The sequence below is a fragment of the Leptonychotes weddellii genome, chromosome 12 (genome assembly GCF_054177405.1).
Source record: "Leptonychotes weddellii isolate Sample4059 chromosome 12, ASM5417740v2, whole genome shotgun sequence".
NCBI lineage: Eukaryota > Metazoa > Chordata > Mammalia > Carnivora > Phocidae > Leptonychotes > Leptonychotes weddellii.
In genome coordinates this window covers 3,087,310-3,109,158 of record NC_138380.1, presented here as the reverse complement: position 1 = coordinate 3,109,158, position 21,849 = coordinate 3,087,310, and the positions used below count along the sequence as shown (strand labels likewise).

General features: G+C 48.9%; 1 protein-coding gene across 1 annotated transcript in view; it reads left to right on the top strand.

The window, feature by feature from the left end:
- Positions 1-21,849, top strand: part of DPP6 (dipeptidyl peptidase like 6) — a 545,484-nt gene that overhangs the window by 331,066 nt on the left and 192,569 nt on the right. The window contains exons 3-4 of the mRNA XM_081800883.1: positions 1,462-1,511; positions 2,627-2,701. Coding sequence (XP_081657009.1) covers positions 1,462-1,511; positions 2,627-2,701 — 125 coding nt within the window. The remainder of the gene's footprint in view (positions 1-1,461; positions 1,512-2,626; positions 2,702-21,849) is intronic.

Sequence of the window (21,849 nt, the reverse complement as noted above, 5' to 3'; positions counted from 1 at the left end):
AATGTTGGTTAGTCCAGCATTCAGAGGTCAGGGAAAAGAAGGGAGCCAGCAGAGGTGCAGGAAGAGAAACCTCAGGGAAGAGTGAGGAGAAAACCAGGTGTGCATCCTGGAAGCCAAGTGGACACAGGGTTTTGAGGAGGAGAAGGTGATTGGTGTGCCAAGAGGAGAGCTGAGAAATCATCACGGCATGAAGCACGTTAGGGTCTGGTAACGTTGAGAAGAGGAGTTTGGGTTGAGTGGGGATGAAAACATGGTAGGAGTGAACTTCAGAAAAACATAGGAGAAAACTCAGAGCATAGCAAGTACCTTCAAGGAGATATGGATGCAGTTTTCTGAAGATAAAATCCACATTGCCCAAAACATACCCAGTGAGGATCGAATGTGCCCGTCACGGGGAAGTATTAACTGAGCTCTCAGTGAGGCACCAGCGTCCATGCATCAGAAGGTCAAAGCCCAGAATACAGATCAGTGCTTCCTGCTGCCCGAGAAGGGAGAAAGTATGCATTCATTCATCAGTAGTGAGAGTGTTAATTCCAAAAACATTTTTTAACTTTTTTTTAAAGATTTTATTTGTTTATTTGACAGAGAGAGACACAGCGAGAGAGAGAGCACAAGCAGGGGGAGTGGGAGAGGGAGAAGCAGGTTTCCCGCTGAGCAGGGAGCCCGATGCGGGGCTCGATCCCAGGACCCCGGGGTCATGACCTGAGCCAAAGGCAGATGCTTAACTAGTGAGCCACCCAGGCGCCCATCCAAAAACATTTTTGAAAAGCAATTTGACAATATCTATTTGCATTTTTTTTAAAAACTTGAAAATCACCAATCCTACCCTTAGATATCTGTCCCATAAAAAATTGTTAAAAGCTCACACCCACCAGTAAAGAAACATGGAGGAGGATTTTATTACAACGTTGCATATCATGACCACCCTGGACACACAGGACAGCCCATCCTCGTCACTCAACAGCTTCTGTGTTTGCGGGCTCGCCAGTGTGCTAAAATGTGTTTGTGGCATCCAGACGAACGTTCCCAGGGCTTTTGCAGTCATTCCCAGGCGTGTGTATAGTGGCAAAAACATTGGAGTTCCCGAGCTCACACTGTGAACAAGTGTTTTTTAGTGGGTGTGGCCTAGGGAGTGCCATGTTTTCCACGTTTTTGTGGTTTTTTTCTTGGAGATCATGTTGTTTGGAATGGTCCCCGAGGATAGTGCCGACGTGCCGGGTAATGATCCGAAACGCAAGAAGGCTGTGATGTGTCTTACGGAGGAAACCCGCGTTAGGTGAGCTGCGTCCAGGCACGAGTTACACTGCTGTCCCTTTGAGTTCCGTGTGAATGCATCAGCAGCACGTATTCAATAAGATGCCTTTAAACAGAAGCACGCGTAGGACAGGGTTATGTGTTGACTGGTTGACAAGAGGATTGTGACCAGAGCCTCGCTGAAACCTAGCCCTGCATTTCCCCTAGGAAATGCTTCAGTATTCTCTAACTCGGGGTTTGTGGACACTTCCCAGAACGTAACTCCTATGAATACCAAGAATCTTCTGGAACTACCCTTTAGTAAGGACTGAGTGTGTAAATCAAGGTATATCCACACCACAGAATACTATGCAAGCTCTAAAGATCAGCAATCCAGGCTAAACCGATTGTTGCAGGGAAAACCCAAGTGAGAGATGGGTGAGCTGCAATGTCACTTTTCGCTGTGGTTACACATCCGTACGTTTGCACGTGGCCATAGGATTGTCAGTAGGGTGGCCCGCACCAGGCTGATGGAGAGGGCTCTTCCAAGTGGGTGTTGGGGGTCTGCCCATCAGGGTGAGCGCAGCCAAGGAGGTGGGGGAAATTAAAGGGAGACAGGATTTTTGATGATGTCATTTATGTAAAAATGCCTGTGTCCCATGAAGACATTTGAAGGAAGATGCACAGTTAGTTGTCTGCACACTGACCAAATTGTGGGTCAGTGTCTATGATGGCTTAAAAGCGAGGTAGAAAATAACGTGTAGAATGTGATTCTCTTTTAGGAACCAGTCTGCTTAATGTAAGCTTTTAAGCATACAAATGAGCAAGTGAACCCGTGTTTAAAGATACAGAGAGGGGGCGCCTGGGTGGCTCAGTCGTTAAGGGTCTGCCTTCGGCTCAGGTCGTGATCCCAGGGTCCTGGGATCGAGCCCCACATCGGGCTCCCTGCTCAGAGGGAAGTCCACTTCTCCCTCTCCCACTCCCCCTGCTTGTGTTCCCTCTCTCGCTGTGTCTCTCTCTGTCAAATAAATAAATAAAATCTTTAAAAATAAAATAAAAAATAAAGATACAGAGAGGATGGGAGTCTTGTGGGGAAGGGATTACTGATTTTCATCTTTACTTCCATTGATTCGTTTCCATAGATACCATAAGTATTGCTTTGCTGCAACTTGAAAAAAAAAAAAACGAATAAAACGTGAAAAAGTATCAACTACCTGAATATTATTCGCAAAGAAAGGATATTGCCATCTTTAATATGGTTTAGCGAGTTCACTGCATACAAATTTTATTAGCAGGTTTTGAAAACGGCACCAGCAAGCACAGATTCCCTACAAGATTCTGAGCTGTGTTATTTAACGCTGTAAAATCCTTTGTTTTGTTTTTTTTCTTTTAGGAATCATTAAGAGCCATCCGATATGAAATATCTCCAGATAAGGAGTACGCTCTGTTTTCATACAATGTGGAGCCAGTGAGTACCGCTCTTTTCTATTTTAAAAAAAAAGTTTCTCTCTTTTGAGACCTTATTGAGTATTTTCCCTTGATCCTTCATTCTTAGTGATCTTGGAATCCTGAAAACAGTGGGTGAGTCCTGAATTAGTCTCTTTTTATGCCACACTGCCACCTAGGAGAGAAGACAGGTATAAAAATCCCTTTGGCAGGGGAAAAAAAAAAATCAGTCCTTTTAGGGGTAAATTCATAGGATTTTCCTGAGGGAGAGGGTGAGAAGTTGTCTTTTTATAAAGATTTATCTTACCCTTTTGTGCTGTCATTTTTCTTCCCATTTTCTCAGTCATACCATAAATTTTATCCTGAGAACAAAAAGCAACGGCCAGGTTCTCCCTAAACTAGAATAAAATGTTAATTATCTCCTAGCCATTGTAGTATTCTAGAGAAGACTTGAAATATCACTTTCATTATATAAATCCCTGTTTTTAGCACTTCATCTGAGTCTCCCATAAAACTGCACCAGGATTTTCCATAAAATCTCACCCTGGGCTTTAGCAGCAGCCTAAAACTAGCTCTTTTTTTTTTCTTTTTGTCTCTTAACAGCCTCATATTTTAAAATTCATCTCGGCTCTTTAATTTTAAATGAGCTAGAAGGTGAAATTTATTTGTGTAAGTGTAGCAGATGTTCAGCTTAAAGAGATTAGCAACTTTAGAAATGTGCATTTGTGGAACTTTATTCTCTGGCAAGTGAAAGATAGAATTCCTCTGCCTTTCCAGTTCTTCTGAGACCATTTTGTCCAGAGTTTTGTGACGCTTCTGTGAGCTCTAAGCGTACCTGCACTGTCATTCCAGCCTGGATGGCTTCCTGGTGGGTTGAGAGGCTCTTGCCCCGGCAAGGGGAGGACAGGCTTGTGGCGTTCATCCCACGGGAGCAGCTGAAAGATTGGTGTACATGGAGATCCAAGTCCAATCCTAGGATTTTTAGCATTTCTTGTAAGAGTTATTTGATGACTGGATTATTTATTGGAGATTTCCATTTTTTTCCCTCGAAATGTAGATCTTTAAAAAAAAAGCACCCTATCTTCACTTTTCCATTTTCTGATTTTTTTAATGTCCATTACATAAAAGTTTTCATTTTTCCCACCCACATTCTGTGGAACAGCTGGTCATCTTTATCTACTGGATTGGGGATGGCTAGTGGAGTGGGCATGGTAAAAGGCAACTTTTAGCCTTGGGATGCTACATGTCCTACGCCCACCCCTGCACTCACCTCTTTAAGCTTCAAGTGCATGGATATATGATATACATGGATCACAGAGTACTTCGGTCCTTTCACGGAAACTACCAAAAATGTAATCTCTACACTTGAATAAGAGAAAAAAACTCAGTAGATACTTGAAGGACTTTCATAGGGATGGGGTAATGGCTTTGTCCTGGGTTTCTCCGGGAAACACAGCCAACACCCAAGTGAGAAAAGCATAGAAAGACAGATTTCAGATCATCTTGCTCTAGAGCATCTTTTAACAATAGGAGCACCCCTACAATGGGAGATTCCTGCTTCTGGAAGCCTTCAGAACAAAGTCTTGTATTTGTTCTCCCAAATCTTGCAGAAGAGATTCTCCCATCTGCTCAATGAGAGCATGTGGGTTCATCAATGATTCAGTGGTTCTGTGCGTGGTAGACTTCCCCACCACTTTTCCTTGGTCTTTCCCAATGCTCCTTCTGCAAGAGTGCCCTGGGCCCCCATTCCAAGGGATGGCTGTTTTGCTAAATGTGAGTCTTTGCCATATAGAACACGGGTGATAAACAGGCACCTTGAAAGAACCCTTTCTCACCACGCAGCATCCGTTTGCCTTTGGAGTAGGATTGTGTTGTTTCCTCAACTGAGGAAAAATGTAAGACATTTAGAGTGGATTTAGTGAACAACAAAAATAATTCGAGTGTTGAAAATGTGTGTGCTACATAAAAAAAATCTGTGGAAATGGATACTTTAAACTTGACTCAGAGGAGCAACCCTCCCTGGTTTCAAGTAGTGAGCAGGCCCATTGTAGGACTACGCAAGGGTTCTGCTCTGCGGGAAACGTTAGTCCTCTAATGGGGTCTCCACCAACGACACTTGGAGTTAGGAGGTATTAGGAATAACTGCCTAACTGGATAAACTGAGTTGCAGATACTTTCAGAAAAGTGGGTGGGTTGCAAGGGAAGGGTCTAGGTCTCTAATACTGGAGAAAGTGCAACGAACTGAGACTCCCTACTTTGTTTTTAGTGTCAATATAATTATCCCTGGATATTCTAAAAAAAAAAAAAAAGTTTCCATATTCAAATACATGTAAGAACTTTAAATAAAATTAAATAAGTTTCTTTAGAGCAGGATGTTTTGAAACTTTTTTATATTCTCGTGAGGGTTATATAGTATTTCCCAAATGGGTACTACAATATGTGATTCCTATCTAATGTTAAGGAAACTAGACTTCTGTCTTTGGATCCATGTTTATCACATTCCTATTTGTGTGCTTCAGAGGCAGCCAGGATACCTCCTTTCTAGGAACTAACTCAACTTTTCATTGAAAAGGCGATCATAAAAAAGTATTTTTGTATGAACCAACTGTCCAATTACAAGGCATCTCGCATGTAATAGAATAAATATTTCATTTGGAATAAAATGTCAGTATATTGGGTTACAGCTTCACCCCAAAAATCCAAATATTGCACATTCCCTTCCAACCACCACTTTTCCCTGCTGCCTGCCCACAGTGGACTGCAAGTCAGATGGCCCCAGACTCAAGTTCAGTCCACTGCCTCTTTTGAGCCCAGCCTCTCACCTTGAAAAGGGGTCAGGGACGCCTGGGCGGCTGAGTCAGTTAAGCGTCTGCCTTCAGCTCAGGTCATGATCCCAAGGCCCTGGGATGGAGTCCTGCATCGGGCTCCCTGCTCAGCGGGGAGTCTGCTTCTCCCTCTGCCTGCCGCTCCCCCTGCTTGTGTGCTCTCTCTTGCTCTCTCTCTCTGACAAACAAACAAACAAAAACAAAGGGTCAGTGGGTATCCAGCTGTGCTGCCTGGGGGACCGACTGTGACAGCACGTGGGAAGCACTTACCTGGCAAACTACAGACGCCCCGACAACAGTGTCCCTCTCCAGGGCTTGGACACAGGGCTCTTTCCTCAGGAAGATTCGAGCTTCTTCCATGGTGATGACTCCAGTTACTCTTTTATTTAAAAAACAAAACTGGGCAGTAATGTGGGCAAAAGAGATATACTACTTACATCACGGACCCTGCACCATAGTTGTGGAAGCATGCAAACCAGGCCACATGGCACTGCCAAGAGGAGTTTCATGAGCATCAAACGAAAGGATTTGGCCCATTTAGGTGGACCCGGAAAGGCTTCCAGGAGGCATCGAAACTTCAGCTGAACTCTGATGGAGTCCTTGTGGCCTGAGGATGTGTGGTGAATAAGAGGAACAGAGAAACCCAGTGGGGCCAGAGAGAAGACGGGGTTTACCCATCAGGTTTCGGGCTACAAGGAAGGTGGCAGAATCTTGAGCTGTTCACGGATTTGCTTTTGCAATTGAGTTTCAAGTGACTCTGGGACATTTAATAAGAGTACAATTTACAAGTCAATAACTGGAAAGATGGGTGTGAATCTCCTAAGCAGTGTCTGGAATGGAGAAAATCTGCAAAGTAATTAACTTAAAGGAGGAAAATACAACCATGGGTGTGAATGACATGACCCACAGGGACAATTACAGGAAACACATGGAAGTGAAGAAAGCATGAGACTGGGTCTTGCAGAAATTCGATACATTGTAAAGCTTATAAAGGGTAAATCTTCCAAGGAGTAAGAAGAGAGGTTGAACAATAGGAGAAAAGGCAACAAAGCATCTTATTATATATGTAACAGAAAGGAAATGCTCTGTGGCCTCTGAAGGTTTTACCAGCGCCTGGGCTCAGCCCCCAGGCAGGTCTTCCTCCTCTCAAGGTGATCTCCCTCCTCCTTGTGGCGAGAGGTGCCATCCACAAGATGCTGAAGTCCTAGCTCATGTTTCTGTCCTGCACCTTCCTCTCAGCCCCAGGATTGGTCACCATTGTGACCAACTGGCTCTGGATGCCTTTGGACCTTCTGTGGAGCCTTGTGCGCTTTGGAAGTCTGCCTGCGGGGCTGAAAGAGGGAGCATTATCCCCCAGCCTCTGTCCTCCATCCCTGAAGGGTAGCCCAAGCCAATGAGTGCCAGCAAGCGCACTTCCAGCTTGCATACTTTTGAGCACAGAGAGGCTCCGTGGCTGTGTCCAGGGCCAGGGGTGAGCCCTCTCCAGCTGCACCCACCTGAGGTTGGGTGAAGCCTGCATGTAATCACCCACCTTGGCGGTGGCTCGAGTAGAAGCGCTGGGGAAGGTGGTCCACGCGGAGAGGCCGGGAGAGAATGAGAAGAACAGATGGTCCAGGAGTTTGGATACAGATAGTAAGGCAGTGTCTTGAGGACAATAAGAGTTGAAGGAGGGATATTTTAAGTTTATAATAGCAATTGTGTGTGTGTTCCTCTCATGTCTTCAGACTAATTGCAATGTGACATCATTTCCCAGTTGTTTGACATAAACATTTGACATCTATTTATTTGTCAGCTACTCAGAGAAAGAAGGTTTTTTTAACCTCCTGTCTACCCCCACCCCTCGCACGAGACCATCCTCATCTGTTTGGTGCACCGGTCGACGACACACGTGGTTTGGGGGCGTTCTGACCCATCAGAGCAGCAAGCAGGCAGAGCCCGGGGCGTCAGCAAGACAGCATTCCCAGCACTTATGACCTCACGGCAGCCAGGCCTTCCCAGTTGAGTTCTGTTGGCGAGAAACACATCCCTGGGCTCAGCCCACCCGTGAGGCGAGGGGACTCGACAAGGAGTGCATGTGGGGAGTGGGGGGTCGTCGGGAGCCCTTCAGACGCTGCCTGGCATACCGTGTGTAAGGAAGTATGCTTCCTCACATCTGTAGGGCCCTTGAAGATCCTGCAGTCTGCTGCTAAAAAACACAGTACACCTGCTGGGAGAGTATAATAACTTGCTTTCTTCCCCTGCCCTGAGTGTCGAGAAGTTGGAGAAGGCTGGGGAGGTCTGGGCTGGGGGCAGGAACGCCGGGCGGGTCATTACTCCTCTGCAAGCCACTTGCTGATGACCGAGGGGGGGCCAAACCACTTTAATCTTCATCAGAGAAGTGGGGATACTATGTTGTTCATTAGTGACCCAGGGATATAATGGATACCAATGATGGAAACCACTGTGAATAATAACCCACCTGTCTGGGTCATGCTGCAATTAAATGAGTCATGTCAGAAGACACCTAGTCCAGATCCTGATAGAGAGTGGATTCTCTCCCTATGTAATCCCTTTTACTGTTTTATTTTTATTGTATTTTCAAGCTTGGTGGCGTAAAGATGCTACATAAATCCAGGGAAGCACAGTATTACGATGATCCTCTTAGGAACACGAGTGAAAACTTACTCTTTTTTTTATACATACTACCTCCAGAATCTCAAATTTAGCAATAAAATTAGAATGCAGGGAAAAATCATTAGGTCATTAAATGTGGACATATTTCTTGTGGTTTCCTGGTACATATCTTAAAGAGCTTTTAAAGTTTTGTGCTGGAAAAGGAAAGCATACAAAGAAATATTATTATGTTCTTTTGTTCTTCTACGGATTATATATTAGTAGTTAATGATGACACCACTTACTAGTTGGGGAAGTTAATCAAGTAATTTGCTATTCTAAATGCAGATGGTGGTTCGTAGAGCCTGGTTTTCTGTCTCTGGCCATCTCCAGAGCCCCCGCCCGCATCCACGGCAGAGACGTTTGGGGATAGATCTGCGAGGGGTGAACAGCCTGGGGCATTTCCCATCACACAGAGGCAGAAAGTGGGGTTTTTCCCGAGTCTCTAGCACTGAATACTTCTAGACCTTCTGCCATTTCTGTTTTTCCTCAAGGTGGATGGTAAAAGCTGGTGTCCCAGCAGGAAGCCCCAGGTCCCTGAGCTTCCCAGACCCTGATCCTTGGTGGAGAGAGGCGTCATATCCAGCTTCTAGAACCTGCTTCCATGAACCCAAGTTTATCTTGCTCAAACCTGAGAAAGGGGGATGTGATACTGGGCTTTTCACTGCAGAAATCTGAAGCACTTTAACATTTGATCAATTCCTGTGCTTCTCCTGCCCTTGGAGTGAGGTCCTGCAGCCCATTCATGCCACCTAAGGGATGATGAACTTCTAATTCAGGTAGAGCTTGGAAAGCACTCAAACACGGACAGTCCCGATCAAGCACGTTTGGTGGGGTGACCCATCACCCACATCTAGGAGACTTTATAAACATAAGGGATTAGCGAGAAATTATCGGCCCCATATTCATGGGCTAACTCTGTTGGAAATGAATTTACATAATTCTGGGGATAGGACTTCCTGCAGCTGATACAGCTGTGGTTTTAGTGTGGTCCCATGGTTCTTAGTACACCCCTTCTTGCCGGGAAGTACCGATGAAATCTCCGCCCAGGGGTATCTAAGGGAGACGTGTTTCTTAATTCTCGGGCTGTTGAACTAGATCTTTCCGCTTTATCTGAGAGCCTTTTCTGGGCCCACCTCTGGGAGCCTGTGGATGCCAGTGGTTCTTGCTGGACCAATCTCTTGCACGTTTCCAGGTGTAGGGACTGATGTCAGCATTGAAGGGAGCCCTCTGTCTCCGTCCGCAGCCACCAGCAGCACACGGAAGAGTGAGGCTTGGTCAGGCTCCTTCCCACAGCCGCTCCGATGGCAGGAGGCGAGGCTGGCCTTCAGAGAATTCTCCCGCCTCCTCTCCAGGGCCCAAAGCCGCCCTGGACCCCCAGAAGTATGCCCAGACCTTTCCCCCTTCATTCTGTGATCCGATCTACTGTTGCCATTCCAACTGTCTTTCCTGTAGCCAAATTTGTGCAAGAAATTGCCCACACTGCTGTGTTAGCACCCTGACAGTGGGCTGCTAACCGTCCAAGGCCTGGTTATCTGCCAACTGCTTACTCTGTTCGACTGCTGGACATTGTCATTCTGTTTCCGAACCTGGACTGGATTGCCCGACGGAAGAACCAGGCGGCACTCGGAGATCTTGGAGGATAGGAGGTTTATTTAACGCCAGCGGGCTCAGAGGAGAGTGATCTCCAAAGGTCTGAGCCCTGAGCACAAAGGGGGTAATTTATACACTTCTACTTCCGCATACTTGGCACTTTTGGAGCGTGCGTGAAGGGGGGCAGGGAGAGGAACCCGGAAGAGCCCCGGGACAGGGGCTGGGACTCCCTTGCTGGCTCGGTGGGCCATCTTAGGACACAGATTTCCCTTATCAATTCGGGTTCTGAAACATCTGTTTTCACAGAGCACATCTCGGAGCACTAAGCACGCGGTTCCAGAAGCTTGTGAAAGTCCAACAAAGCAAAGTTCCTGCAAAACTACGTAAGGGCCACGCCACCGTAAGGCAGAGGGCGTGGATTTCCGCCCCCCCCCCCCCCAAGAACGTCCCATCTGGTGTCACCGACTGGGCATAAATTCTTCCTTGTCTGGTAGTTTGCAATGATAGGTTCTTAGCGTCTTTTGGTGTATTGTTTTTTTGTAGTTGTATTGTTTTAACACAAAACTGGTTCAAAACATATACACGCACAGAATTTTGGTGTTTTGTTTATGTGCCTTTCTATTCGGGTTTTGGAGCTAAATTTAAAAGCACAAAACTCAGCATAGGAAATATGTGACTCAAACAGTGGTGGTTTTCTCAACCAAATGCAAACATTGTTAAGGTAATTCGGGGGGATGCGCGCACGTGCGTGTAGCTCTGGCAGGAGGGAAGAAATAGGGGATCTAACTTACCTGAAATAGTCCACGGATCAGAAAGTCTGAAGATGAACACTTCTGAGTACAGTTTCCATAGGGTACTTGACATACTAGTTTGTATCGTGGAGTGCTGCCGAAGGAGGCTGCTTCTGCGTCCCCACGGGTGGAAGGACTGCCAGGAGCCCTGCAAGCAGGGCGGGGCCTGCAGCGCGAGTGGCTGTAGCCAGCCGTGGCCGGTGGCCTGTGTGCTGTGGTTGTGAGTCCAGGAAGCCTCTCCGCTCTCAGCACGGCAAGCTGACTGCTGCCAGAGTAGCCTCCTCATTGGTCTCTCTGCTTCTCCTCTAGCTCCCTGTCCAGGCTGGTCTCCACAGGTGGCAGATGCTCTTTCAGACTGAAATAAGGTCAGGTCAGTTTTCTCCTGGGCCCGTGGCTTTCAGCACAGGCCGGCGGCGTGCTGTGTCTGCAGGGGCCTGGGGCCTGCGCGTCCTTCTCCACCTGCTCTGTCTGGCGTAGCGGCCTTCCCTCTGCGGCTCTAACATGCCACATCCCTGCCGACCCCAGGGCCTTTGAACTCACTGTGCCCTCTCCAGAATGTCCGGCTTCTGGGAAAGGGCCCCCCCCTGCGAGGTGGAGGAAGGAAGGAGGAGGTGACTGGAGACACCTTCGGCAGAGTGGTGAGAGGATCACTGAGTTTCTTTGGAGGCATCTCTTAGTTTTCCCAGGAACTTGTGAGACAAGGTCACTTGCTGACGATGATGGCAGAGGCGTGGGGGGTCTGAGGGAGTGTGGTTTGAAGGGAGCTGGTAGTTTCAGGCGGCAGGAAAGCCAGCCAGCTGCCCACCCGGCCGCTGGTGGATCAGCAGGCTCGTTGGGGTCTGGCGTATGGTACCAGCTGAGGCTGGAAGTCTGGCAGGTGAGTGAAACTGGGAGTTCAACAGTGTTTTGGAAGGCGTGATTTTCTGGAGGAGCCGTGGAGACTCACAGGGTGGTGGAGGGAAGTGAGGTCGGGCGGGGCCTGCAGGAGGAAGGGGGTCAGAAGTCTGCGGTGGTCAAGGGATGTGAGCACAGGTGGTAGAAGGGCAGGGGCAGCTGTGGGAAAACGGGACAGTGCTCCCAGCAGAGACGGAGGACACACGCGCCACGAACCGCAGGGCAGGCGTTTCAGGGGACACCGCGGCGTGGAAGGTCGGAGAAGCGAGGGAGAGGCTCAGACGGCCGACGGTGAGCAGCTTCGAGGAGACGGGTGGTGGCCTCAGCTTCCCCAGGTGAGCGGCGGTAACAGAACCACGGTCATTCCTGGAGGCCACCGGCCCGTGCAGGGTCTCTGAGTAATCCAGATGCATGAGGGAAGTTTGTGTCATTGGTAAAAAAAAAAAAAAAATGAGGAAATGTACATGGAAATGAGGTTTGCTGAGTGACACGGTGAAGTATTAGAGAATACCTAATTGCTTCGATTATGAACAGCCATCATTGTAATGTAGTGAGGGGAAAAATGACTCAAATTCTTCCTGAAAGATTCAGTCCTCGGTTCCAATTTAGCAGTCCATTATTGTGGGTGAGCTCGTTAGCAGCAATTATATGCAGAGACACAAAGCTGTATTAATCAGGACAGAGCTACGAGGGCCTTCTGAACAACAATTAGGGCTCAGAGACTTTCACCAAAGATCATTATCTCTACTTGGTGGTTGGAGCATTTTTTTCTCTTACTACAAACTGGAAGGAATTCATCATTGTGAGTTAGGACCAGTTCCATTTGTGATCTTGGGTTCCAACTGCCGTCAAGGAAAATGGTTTAACAGAATATTCCGTGAAGATGCCATCCAGAGTATTTCCAACAATATCCACACATATGGCCGCGTTAGTTCAGTGGTAAAATTAGACAACCTGCTTCTGGAAACAGGTCAGGACATGCTTCTGCTTTTCTCAAAGGCAACTGAAGTTATATGTTTATGGTAACAGATAGACTTTTCAGAATGTAGCTTTTAGGAGTTTATTATGTTCCCAATTTTTTCCTAGTATTTCCACAATAAGGGAGCCATATAATTTGAAAAACCCGATGATACACTCTGTGTGTGATACAGCAAGTGCCTTGTAATTTTGTATTCTGTTAAATAATAGGTTTTAATTTTCTAGCAGTCTTTTTATGTCTTACTGGGTGGTTTTGCTCCTGAGTGCTACTGTAGGGAAAAGCCTGAAAATGGGAGAGGAAGTGTTCAGGGTTGCTTGGTCATGTGATAACAACACACATGAACATCAAGGCTTGGCAGGTTTTACTGATGCATCTGCTACGGTGGGACTTCCAGCCAAGTCAATAACCACAATTTTTGAATCTGTAGAAATTAATGAGCAGAAGTGATCAGTTGCTTGAATGAGCCTTAAATTGGGTGCTGCCCTGGGCCTTTCAGTGTCTCGCCTCTCCTGGACGGTGGCACCAACGTAACAGACATCAGAGGGCTTGTTTCTGCAGGATTTTCCCGTGTGTGTGTGTGTGCATTGTGCATGTGAAAGGATAGTCGAGGTCTCCACCAGAGACGGGGGGAACAGAGAGGATTGTGCAGTGTTATTTCTCCAGCAGCTCTGCAATCTGTTATATAATTAAGAAATTATAAACTGGAAAGATAGTCATCCTTTGAAGTGGACGGAGCCCAAGCAGGCATCATTCCATAATCGAGCATTCCACCTAACCTACTCATTCGGGGCTTTGAGAATTTTGAATTTTTTTTGACTGCCACAACAGCTACCAGAGATAATTATCAAAAGAAAGAAAAGGAAAGGACAGAAATTCATGAAGAGGTTGGGTGGACACTTTGCTTTGATTACATGATTTCTTGGATGAGGAAATAAGAAAGAGTTCGTGAAATCATTCCTTAGTTTAAACTACAAATGTCACAATAATCAATTCTAGTTGATTGCCCTGCCCCGAATGAACCAAGAGCTTTGACACCGTCTGAGGCCACAGGGTGTTCTTAAAAGCCAGGTAAAGGGATGCTATTGGCAAACTGCCCTTTGAGTTGTCCTGACTTAAGTATCAGTCACACCCTCTGCTGATGGTCACCAGGGAGCCCAACATGCGTGAGGTGGTGGGGCCAGCGCGCCATGAGCAGCAAAGGGGCAGATGGGAAAGGAGGAGACAGGTAGGTGCCTGGTGCCGGTCCATTCCCGCCTATGTCAGCGGGCATGCTCTCCGAACCCCTGAAGAAAGAGGGTCATGGAGTGAAAATCCAGGAAGGGTTAGGAGGGCGAGAGCAGGGGAGCTGCTTCTAAACCTTGAGTATGCACAACGGAGGGAGAGGGTGGGGCGAGCCACCAACATGACCCTGGGGGTACAACCACCACGACAAGGAACAGCAACCAGACCTGCATCCGCTGACATCACGGGGTCAAGGGCAAGGTGTCCTCCAGAATAAAGCCCGAGGATACAGTCAGGGAGAGGAGCTGAAGAAGGCGGGGCCTAGTGCAGCGCCTGCCATGGCATTTGGGGGAAGGTGGCGGAGGAGCGGGGCAGGGAGCAGATCAGACGAAGAGAGGGTTCGTGCGGGGGAGCCGGGAGGGGTCGGACAAGCCCAGGAAGAGGAGGAACCGGTGGAGAGGTTGCGCACCACTGCCAGCCCTGCCCGCCTCCACCCTCCCCCTGCGTGCTCGGCGTGCTCGGCGTGCTCGGCGTGCTCAGCAACCGCAGGAACACGTGGAGGGAAAGTCAGGCTCCAGTGGACGAGAGGCGAGCGAGCACAGGGCTGCCGAAGGGCTTCCAGCAGGGTGAGTGCCGCCCGACGGTGTGGTTGGGCTTGTTTGGTGTCCTGGCCATACATGTCACCTCGTTTAACAATCACCTATCTCCCCAGAATGTCCCAAGGTGACTTAGGAAGCCACCACTGCGCTCCTCCTGCCTGCCTTTTCATGCTCTGTCCAGCACTTTTGGGTCTTGCCTGGGTGTTCGGTGCATTTCTGCCAACAGGCAGGATCGGGTCTCCTGCCCCCGGGCTGCCCCCTGGGATAACAGGACCACCTGGCCCTCCTCAAGGACAGCTGCCAGCTCTGTGTCTTCTTGCTGTGAACAAATGCAGATTTGCAAATGTGTTCTGCCACCTCCCAAAAGTGCTGTCACCCCTGCTCATGTCCCCGGTTGCAACAGTCTCATCAAGTACTTGCTTCGAGAAGCAGAGGTGTTGAGTGGGTGCAGGTGTAGAGTGCCTGGCAAAGGGCACTTGCGGAGAACCTGGTTAGCAGTCCACAGCTGGACACGCATTTCTGTGGGGGAAGGGAGGACCAACGGGAACAGAGACAGGTGTACAAGATTCTCATGGAGGCTCCGTTCACCTGATCCACTGGGTTTCTAGAAGGGGAGAAAATGTTCCAGTGTGGTTCTCCCCACCGCGGTGGGTGGGGGACGAGGGGCATCCCCACCTCTGCCTCTCCGGCCCAGCCCCCCCAGTGCTTTCCTCCACCCCCTCTGCTGTGTTTCCAACCTCTGGGTTTCCTGGCCCCTGTATCTTTGCCATCCCCATCTCCACAGCCCCCACGCATTAGGTGTTTGTGTTTACTCAGATTTTCCCCATCTCAAAACAGGACAAAGCTAGAATTCTCTCTCTCCATCTACATCAGTAGTCGCAAGACTAAGATAGAAGTTCCTGGGTCACCCTCTCTGCTTCGTCCCTCTGCACACACCCCTCCTGTGTGCCTTGCACGGTGCTGAGTGCTCAGTCATCCCCCATCTTGGGAGCAGGTCCCACCGTTCTCCCATTCTACGGATTGGGAGACCAGGGCTGGAGAAGGCTGCCCACTGAGTCCGGGGCTATGGCTGCCTCAGGGTCCTCCTCTCTGGGAGCACCTGCTCTTAACCCTGCCCTTCTGCCCCCACCCCCTGGTGAAGCCCTCCCTGATGGCCTTGAATGTAACCTGGCACCCTGGCCAACCCCTCACGGGTCCTGTGTATCGGTTCGGTTCATAGCCGGGAGAGCAGTGCATCCACCTGCGCGAGGCTCTCCTGACCCTTCGAGCCTTGTCCGGGCCATGAGCATCTTGCGGGTGGAACATTTGCCTGCCTTGTCTGCAAAGCCTGGCATGGCAGCCAACGATTTCAGCTTCCATGAGTTAAGTCTCCTAAATGCACTTTTGTTCAGCCGAGCACATAAGCCCTGTGTTCTGTGAAGTATCTTTTAAAGCCCTTCATCCTGAGGAGGCTGGTAATGTCTTGAGTATTTAAGAATGCTTTGCAGCTGATCTTTATAATGATTCAGCCCAGAATACACGCAGAAATGCTGCCTTTGGTGACTTATAGGTATGATAGTTCTCAGCCCATCTTAGATGTCTTCTCTGATTTTAGTGTAAAAGTATATATAACATGATGAAAAAATGGATTTTTCTTTCTCTTTTTTAAATGTTTACAGGGCTCTTTTTGTTTGGTTTTGTTTTTGTTTTTGGTGTACAGTTCTCTGCGTTTTAGGCCTGTGTAGGCTTGTGTAACTCTCAGCACCCATCAGGATGCTGAACCGTTCGTCACCCCAGAAAATCCCCTCCTGCTGCCTCTTTGAGGTCAGGTCCTCCTCCACCCCCAGCCCCTGGGCAGCCACTGATCTGTTTTCTGTCCCTGCAGGTTGGCCTTTTCTAGAATGTCAAATAAATGGCAACAAACAGCATGTGACCTTTGGAAAGTAGCTTTAAAGAGGAGAGTATTTTTATGACCTGATATGGAGAAAATCTTAGGCTTCTTTGGAATATTATTGCCTTCACCGTGTGGGCACTTAGAGCATTTTGCTGCAAGAACTTACTTGTTGCTTCGTGGAAATGCAGAGCTCCAGGTTAGGCTGTGGAAGATGGGGCTGAGTTCGTAACGGTGACGCTGGAACGCCAACAGGCCTTTGTGGACCGTGCCCCTCTGTCTCTAGAAACCCTGATGACATTGAGACAGTGACCCACAAAGAACCGAACAGCCAGGCTGGGTGGAGCGGGCCTCCTGGCCGGACCTGTGAGCCGGGAGCCCAAAGGAGGGGTGTTTGGGGTGGGGCTCTGCTTCTGCGGGAGGCCGGAGGTTTCGGCCGTGGGCAGGAGGAGAGAGCAGACAGAGGAAGAGGCACCCCAGACGGGAGAACGCTCCTGAGCAAAGGCTGGGAGGGGGGAAAAGTCCAGGGACTGGGCAGAGGAAGGACCTTTGCCATGGGTCACTGGGAGCAGCCAGGGCCAGGGAGAAACACGGAGGTGAGGTTTGCACGAAGCAGGGGAAGGCAGGCTGATTCTTTGTGCTGTAACTCAGGGGGCTGGGGAGTGACCTAGGCGAGGACAGCGCGGAGTCACATGAAGCGTGGTTGAACCCACCTCTGGGGTGCAGGCCTTTTCTCAGAAAGGCTGCGGTTCCTTTCCCTGCTGGCTGGCATCCACTTTCACCATGTCTCCAGAAGACACTCACCTCCCTGGCTCACACGGTGGTGGGACGCCATGTCACAGGGCTGGAGACACAGTGGGGACGCCTGAGAAAGCTTGGCTGTCTCGAGAGAGAGCCAGAGTGGCCCTCCCTCCCCCACAGCCCTGCCTGCAGTGAAGCCGTGGCACCAGGCCTGTGGGACAAGCGTGGACCAGACCCGTGGCAGAGCAAGAGGCAGCCCAGGCCCCGGATGGCACCATCAAGCTGACGCTGCCGGCCACGTCCTCTGGGCTCGGTGTGCTGGAAAACTCAGCCCTGTCGAAGCCACTGGCCCAGGGTTTTCTGCTACTCTTGGTTAAATGAATCCCGAGCCACCGTGCGTGCTTTTCTCTCCATCTGGATCTCCTCGACCTTGTGCAGCTGGTGTCTCTTCCGTTGAGAAATGTAACTTCTTTACAGAGGCTTCCCCGGATGCCCTGGGCATCACATGGGACTCAGTAAACCCCTTAACGTGCCAGTCTTCCCGTCCCTGAGCTACCAGCTCCCCATGGGCAGGAACGGCCCACCCTGCTTCTCTCCACACCTGGCAGATCAGCAAATATTGGTTGAATAAATGAAAGAACCAATGAACGCCATAGGATCAAGAAAGGGGAAAATGGAGAAGAGTTCTCTAAGTTTCTGCTACATCCTGGCCTTATTCTGCCACGAAAGGCAGTGCAGGGGGGTGAGGATTGGCGGGTTCTTGTCCCGTCATGCAGACACCTGCGTTCGGCCCTCAGGGTCAGCGAGCACACGTCACGTGCCGAAGCCCGTCCCACCACACCCAGGTGGCCTCTCCCATGAATCACTGCATCTCGTCTGGCCCATGTGTTACGTGGCTGCCTGGTTCCTGACTCAAACCGAATTGAGTGATGGGCAGCCCTGTCTGTCCCCACTTCCATTGCTCTTGCCTTCGTCTGGACTCCTGTTACTGCTTACCAAGACCAATGCCCCCGCTCCCCATCTAATCCTTCCCAGAGGCGTCCCCCGCGGGCTGTTGGGGTGATGATGCCTCCTGCAGTCCAACCCTGGCGCACCCTCATGCAGATGATCTCCCCTGTGCCTGCCGACCCCCCTTCTGAGGGTGATCTTCCTCCACCCAGATATCCCAGTCCCCAGCACCTCGTCCCTGCAGCTGATGGCGTCACAGAACCAGAGGGCTGAAATGGACCTTCCTAAGACGCGAAGATGAGGAAGGTGATTCCGGAGAGGGGAGGTTGACGGCCCGAAGTCCTGTGACTCACTGGCGGTAAAGTCAAGGCCCAAATCATCATTGTGTGAGCCCGGGGGATTATCTTTTCCATCCACCTGTGTGTCTCCCCCATCACTGCTTTGTGTGGGCAGGTCTTGGTGGCCAGCACATAGGACAGAGGCTGCCTGCTTGCACGTGTGCGGGGCTGATCTGTCCCCATCGTCTGCGTGAGGAGCTGGCCAGAGGCTTGAAGCAGAATCCAAGGAGGCAGGATTGCAGACGGCATCAAGCTTTGCAAACACGCAGTTGCTGCCATGGGCAGCTCTCATCCGTCAGCCAGAACGTGAATGCAGCAGGGACCAGGCTTTGGTCAGATTTTCCAGCCACATCTGTGCCCCCAAATGATAATGGAGAGCAAGCACAGAGAGATCCAGGTCCGGGACCACAGAGCGCGAGCCTGCAGCCTTCGCTGCTGGCACATGGTGGAGACGCGACGCGCTCTCACCAGGCTCTGCGAGTCACCCCATCACTGCTTGGCCCCAGGAGTGTCCCACGGAGGAGGGAGGGGTCTCCCACTTGGCCAAAGAGGCTTGCTCTAGAAGATTCCAACAGTGGAATTCCTATGGAAGCTCAAATTCCTAATCACAGAGAGGAGACTGGTTCTCCTGGATCCCCCCTGGCTCCTCCCAGGGCATGTGATGCCGGTTTTAGGAGGTCTCTGTTCCGATTACAATACCCGCTTTAGGTCTCCAGCACCCTCACTCGCTGTGACAGGAGAGGTGATCCGTATGCTAGCTGTCTCAATCCTGAGACTTCCCTTGCTGTCCTTATTAGCTTGTGGTGTGTTCTAGGACACCGTCCAGCAGGTCATTCTTAACTATCTACCTCAGACTCCCAAAGTTTCACTAACGCTGAGCTAAATAAAAGAGCTAGCTTTCCTCTTGAGGTCAAATATCCATGGGCCTCACCATATTAATAATGTGTGCATTCCTAAAAACTGTTTTTACAAATGAAATCAAATTTTCATTGTAATTTTAAAACAATCATAAGGACTTTATCTTTGTGTCTGCAGCTAGTAATCACCCCGTTTATTGTTGTGTGGACTCCTACCCACACTCAGTTACCCGGTAACTCGGCAGACACACACATTCTCGTGAATGAACAGGAGGCTTGTTAAACCCCGATGGGCTGTCAGTTCTCACAAAGCCCTTTACCAACAGGAGACGGAATCTAGAGGCGCAAGACTCTGCCCGTGAACCGCTTGACCCAAATCTTTCCTTTAGCTGTCACCTGAGTGTGTGTGTTCCTAGGCGTATGGGTTACTTTTGTTTAATTTCTGTTGAATTTTCCTTGGCTGGTGGGATTCAAAGGGGTGTAGACACCAGCTCTTGTTGTTGTTTGTGGAATGTTGTTCAAGAATTCCGATCGGTCCCATCAGTCCTCCTACTTGGGTTATGAGTATTGGGTGATGCATGTTAAGCAGGTGCTTCTGCCTCTCCCTTCCTCAACACAAATGTGTACTTCTTCCTGTGCTGCCCTGAACATACTCCATGCTGAGTAGGGTCGTAGAATTTTGAGACTAGAGGGACAGTGACAGGCATCTGAGTCTTTACGGCACAACTTCTCTGGGAGAGAACATTCGCGCCTCTTATTACTTAGGGCTGTTCTTAGTTCTTTCATTACAAAGTTCTTTGCTTGTACACCACCCTCTCCCAAGGCTGGACAGTTGTGATTTTTACAAAGTTCTCCGATAGACCGATTTCAGTTTGCCTCGTAGGACTTCGTGTCTGCTGAATTTTGTGCAGTGATGGAAATGTGCTGTGTCTGCACTGTCCAAGATGGTAGCCACTGCCCACACATGGCTACGGAGCCCTTGAAATGTGGCAACTGTGACTGAGGAATTCAATTTTTAATTTTATTTTTTTTATTATGCTCAGTTAGCCGACATAGAGTACATCATTAGTTTTTGATGTAGTGTTCAACAATTCATTAGTTGTGAATAACACCCAGTGCTCATTACCACACGTGCCCTCCTTAATACCCATCACCCGTTTACCCCCTCCCCCCAACCCCCTCCCCTCTGTAACCCTCAGTTTGTTTCCCAGAGTCCAGAGTCTCTCAAGGTTCATCTCCCTCTCTGATTTCTCCCCCTTCAGTTTTCCCTCCCTTCCCCTACGGTCCTCTGCTCTATTCCTTATGTTCTACATATGAATGAAACCATATGATAATTGTCTTTCTCTGCTTGACTTATTTCACTCAGCATAATCCCCTCCAGTTCCATCCACATTGATGTAAATGGTGGGTATTCATCCTTTCTGATGGCTGAGTAATATTCCATTGTGTATATGGACCACATCTTCCAATATTCCATTATGTTTATGGACCATTCATCTGTTGAAGGGCATCTCAGCTCCTTCCACAGTTTGGCTATTGTGGACATTGCTGCTATGAACATTAATTTTATATAATTATAATTAACCTAATTTTAAATGGCCACAAGTATCTATTGGCTACCACATTAGATAGTCCAGACAATATACATTTTTCTCCATTGTCACTCAGGGACCCTCAGATATTTGGAGACAGCTCTCATGTATCCTTAATGTTTCCTTTTACAGCTGAACAAGTGTTTTAGGATAAGTGTCCAGATTTGTAAGATCTTGGTCACCCTTGGTTCACCTGTCAAGTTTCTGAATTAATGAAGTAATTGAGAGAATTAGGAAACTAATAATTGAATTTTCTTTTTCATGGAAATCTCCTTCTATCTAATCCTCTTCTTATATAAACTGAGGTTTGGGGTATATGACCATGGGTGGGAATGGTGGGGTGCAGAGGAGGAAGACAGGACCAAGAGGGTCATGTTTTCTTCAGCTGCCCCTCCTGTTACCCCCCACCAGCGATTGGGAAAAACAGCCTTTTTAGCTCTGAGGGATCATTGACTTATAAAAATAAGACATGCAAAGCAGAGCAGGTGGTCCTGCAATGAAGGCTGGGATGGTCACTTGTTTGGCAGACTAGTCACTGTGGTCCAGTGGAGTGGCCCCAACCATTCCTCGCACAAGAAAGTGGAGACGTAGCAAAGCCAGCTTGAAGCAAAACCGTCCTGCAGTGAACAGAGTCCAAAGACCAGGAGTCTGGGAATTCTAGGTTCAGTTCTGTTTCTATGGATCAAAAATGACATCCTCATCACTTTCCAGAGCTTCCTTTTTCTGCGCTTTCGCATCTTATGCCAGCTTGAACATCATTTTCTGGTGTCTTTTTAGAACCTATCGGTATCATGGCATTCAAATTTATCGTAAATTTGTATACCCCATGGTGTGTTTTCACTTGAAATGGAAGAGCCAAGGTTGGCAAATAGACCTTCATTTACTAATGAGGCCAACTCTATTTTTTTACTCAAACCAAAACATCCATTCTGCTAATAAGTGTTTATTGACTACCTGCTCTGTCCCAGGCCATAATGATGGCCTCCACATGGAGGAAGATAGCCAGGATCAGTGTTGCCCATTAGGCCACAACCGTGGGACTGATGACCCAGGAAATGTGCACATGGAGTGTGCTGGGCGCTGGGGGGCAGCAGTGAAAGAGACAGGCTGAGACTCAGAAGCAAGATTAATGTGTGGTTGGTTGAACTTTCCATGAGGCATCTTATGGTCCAGAGGTGCAAAGACCACAGGAGTGGAGCCAGGCCATGGCAGGCACAGTCTCCCCTCTGATGCTGATTCACAGTCACAAATGCCCGGGGGAGTTTTCAAA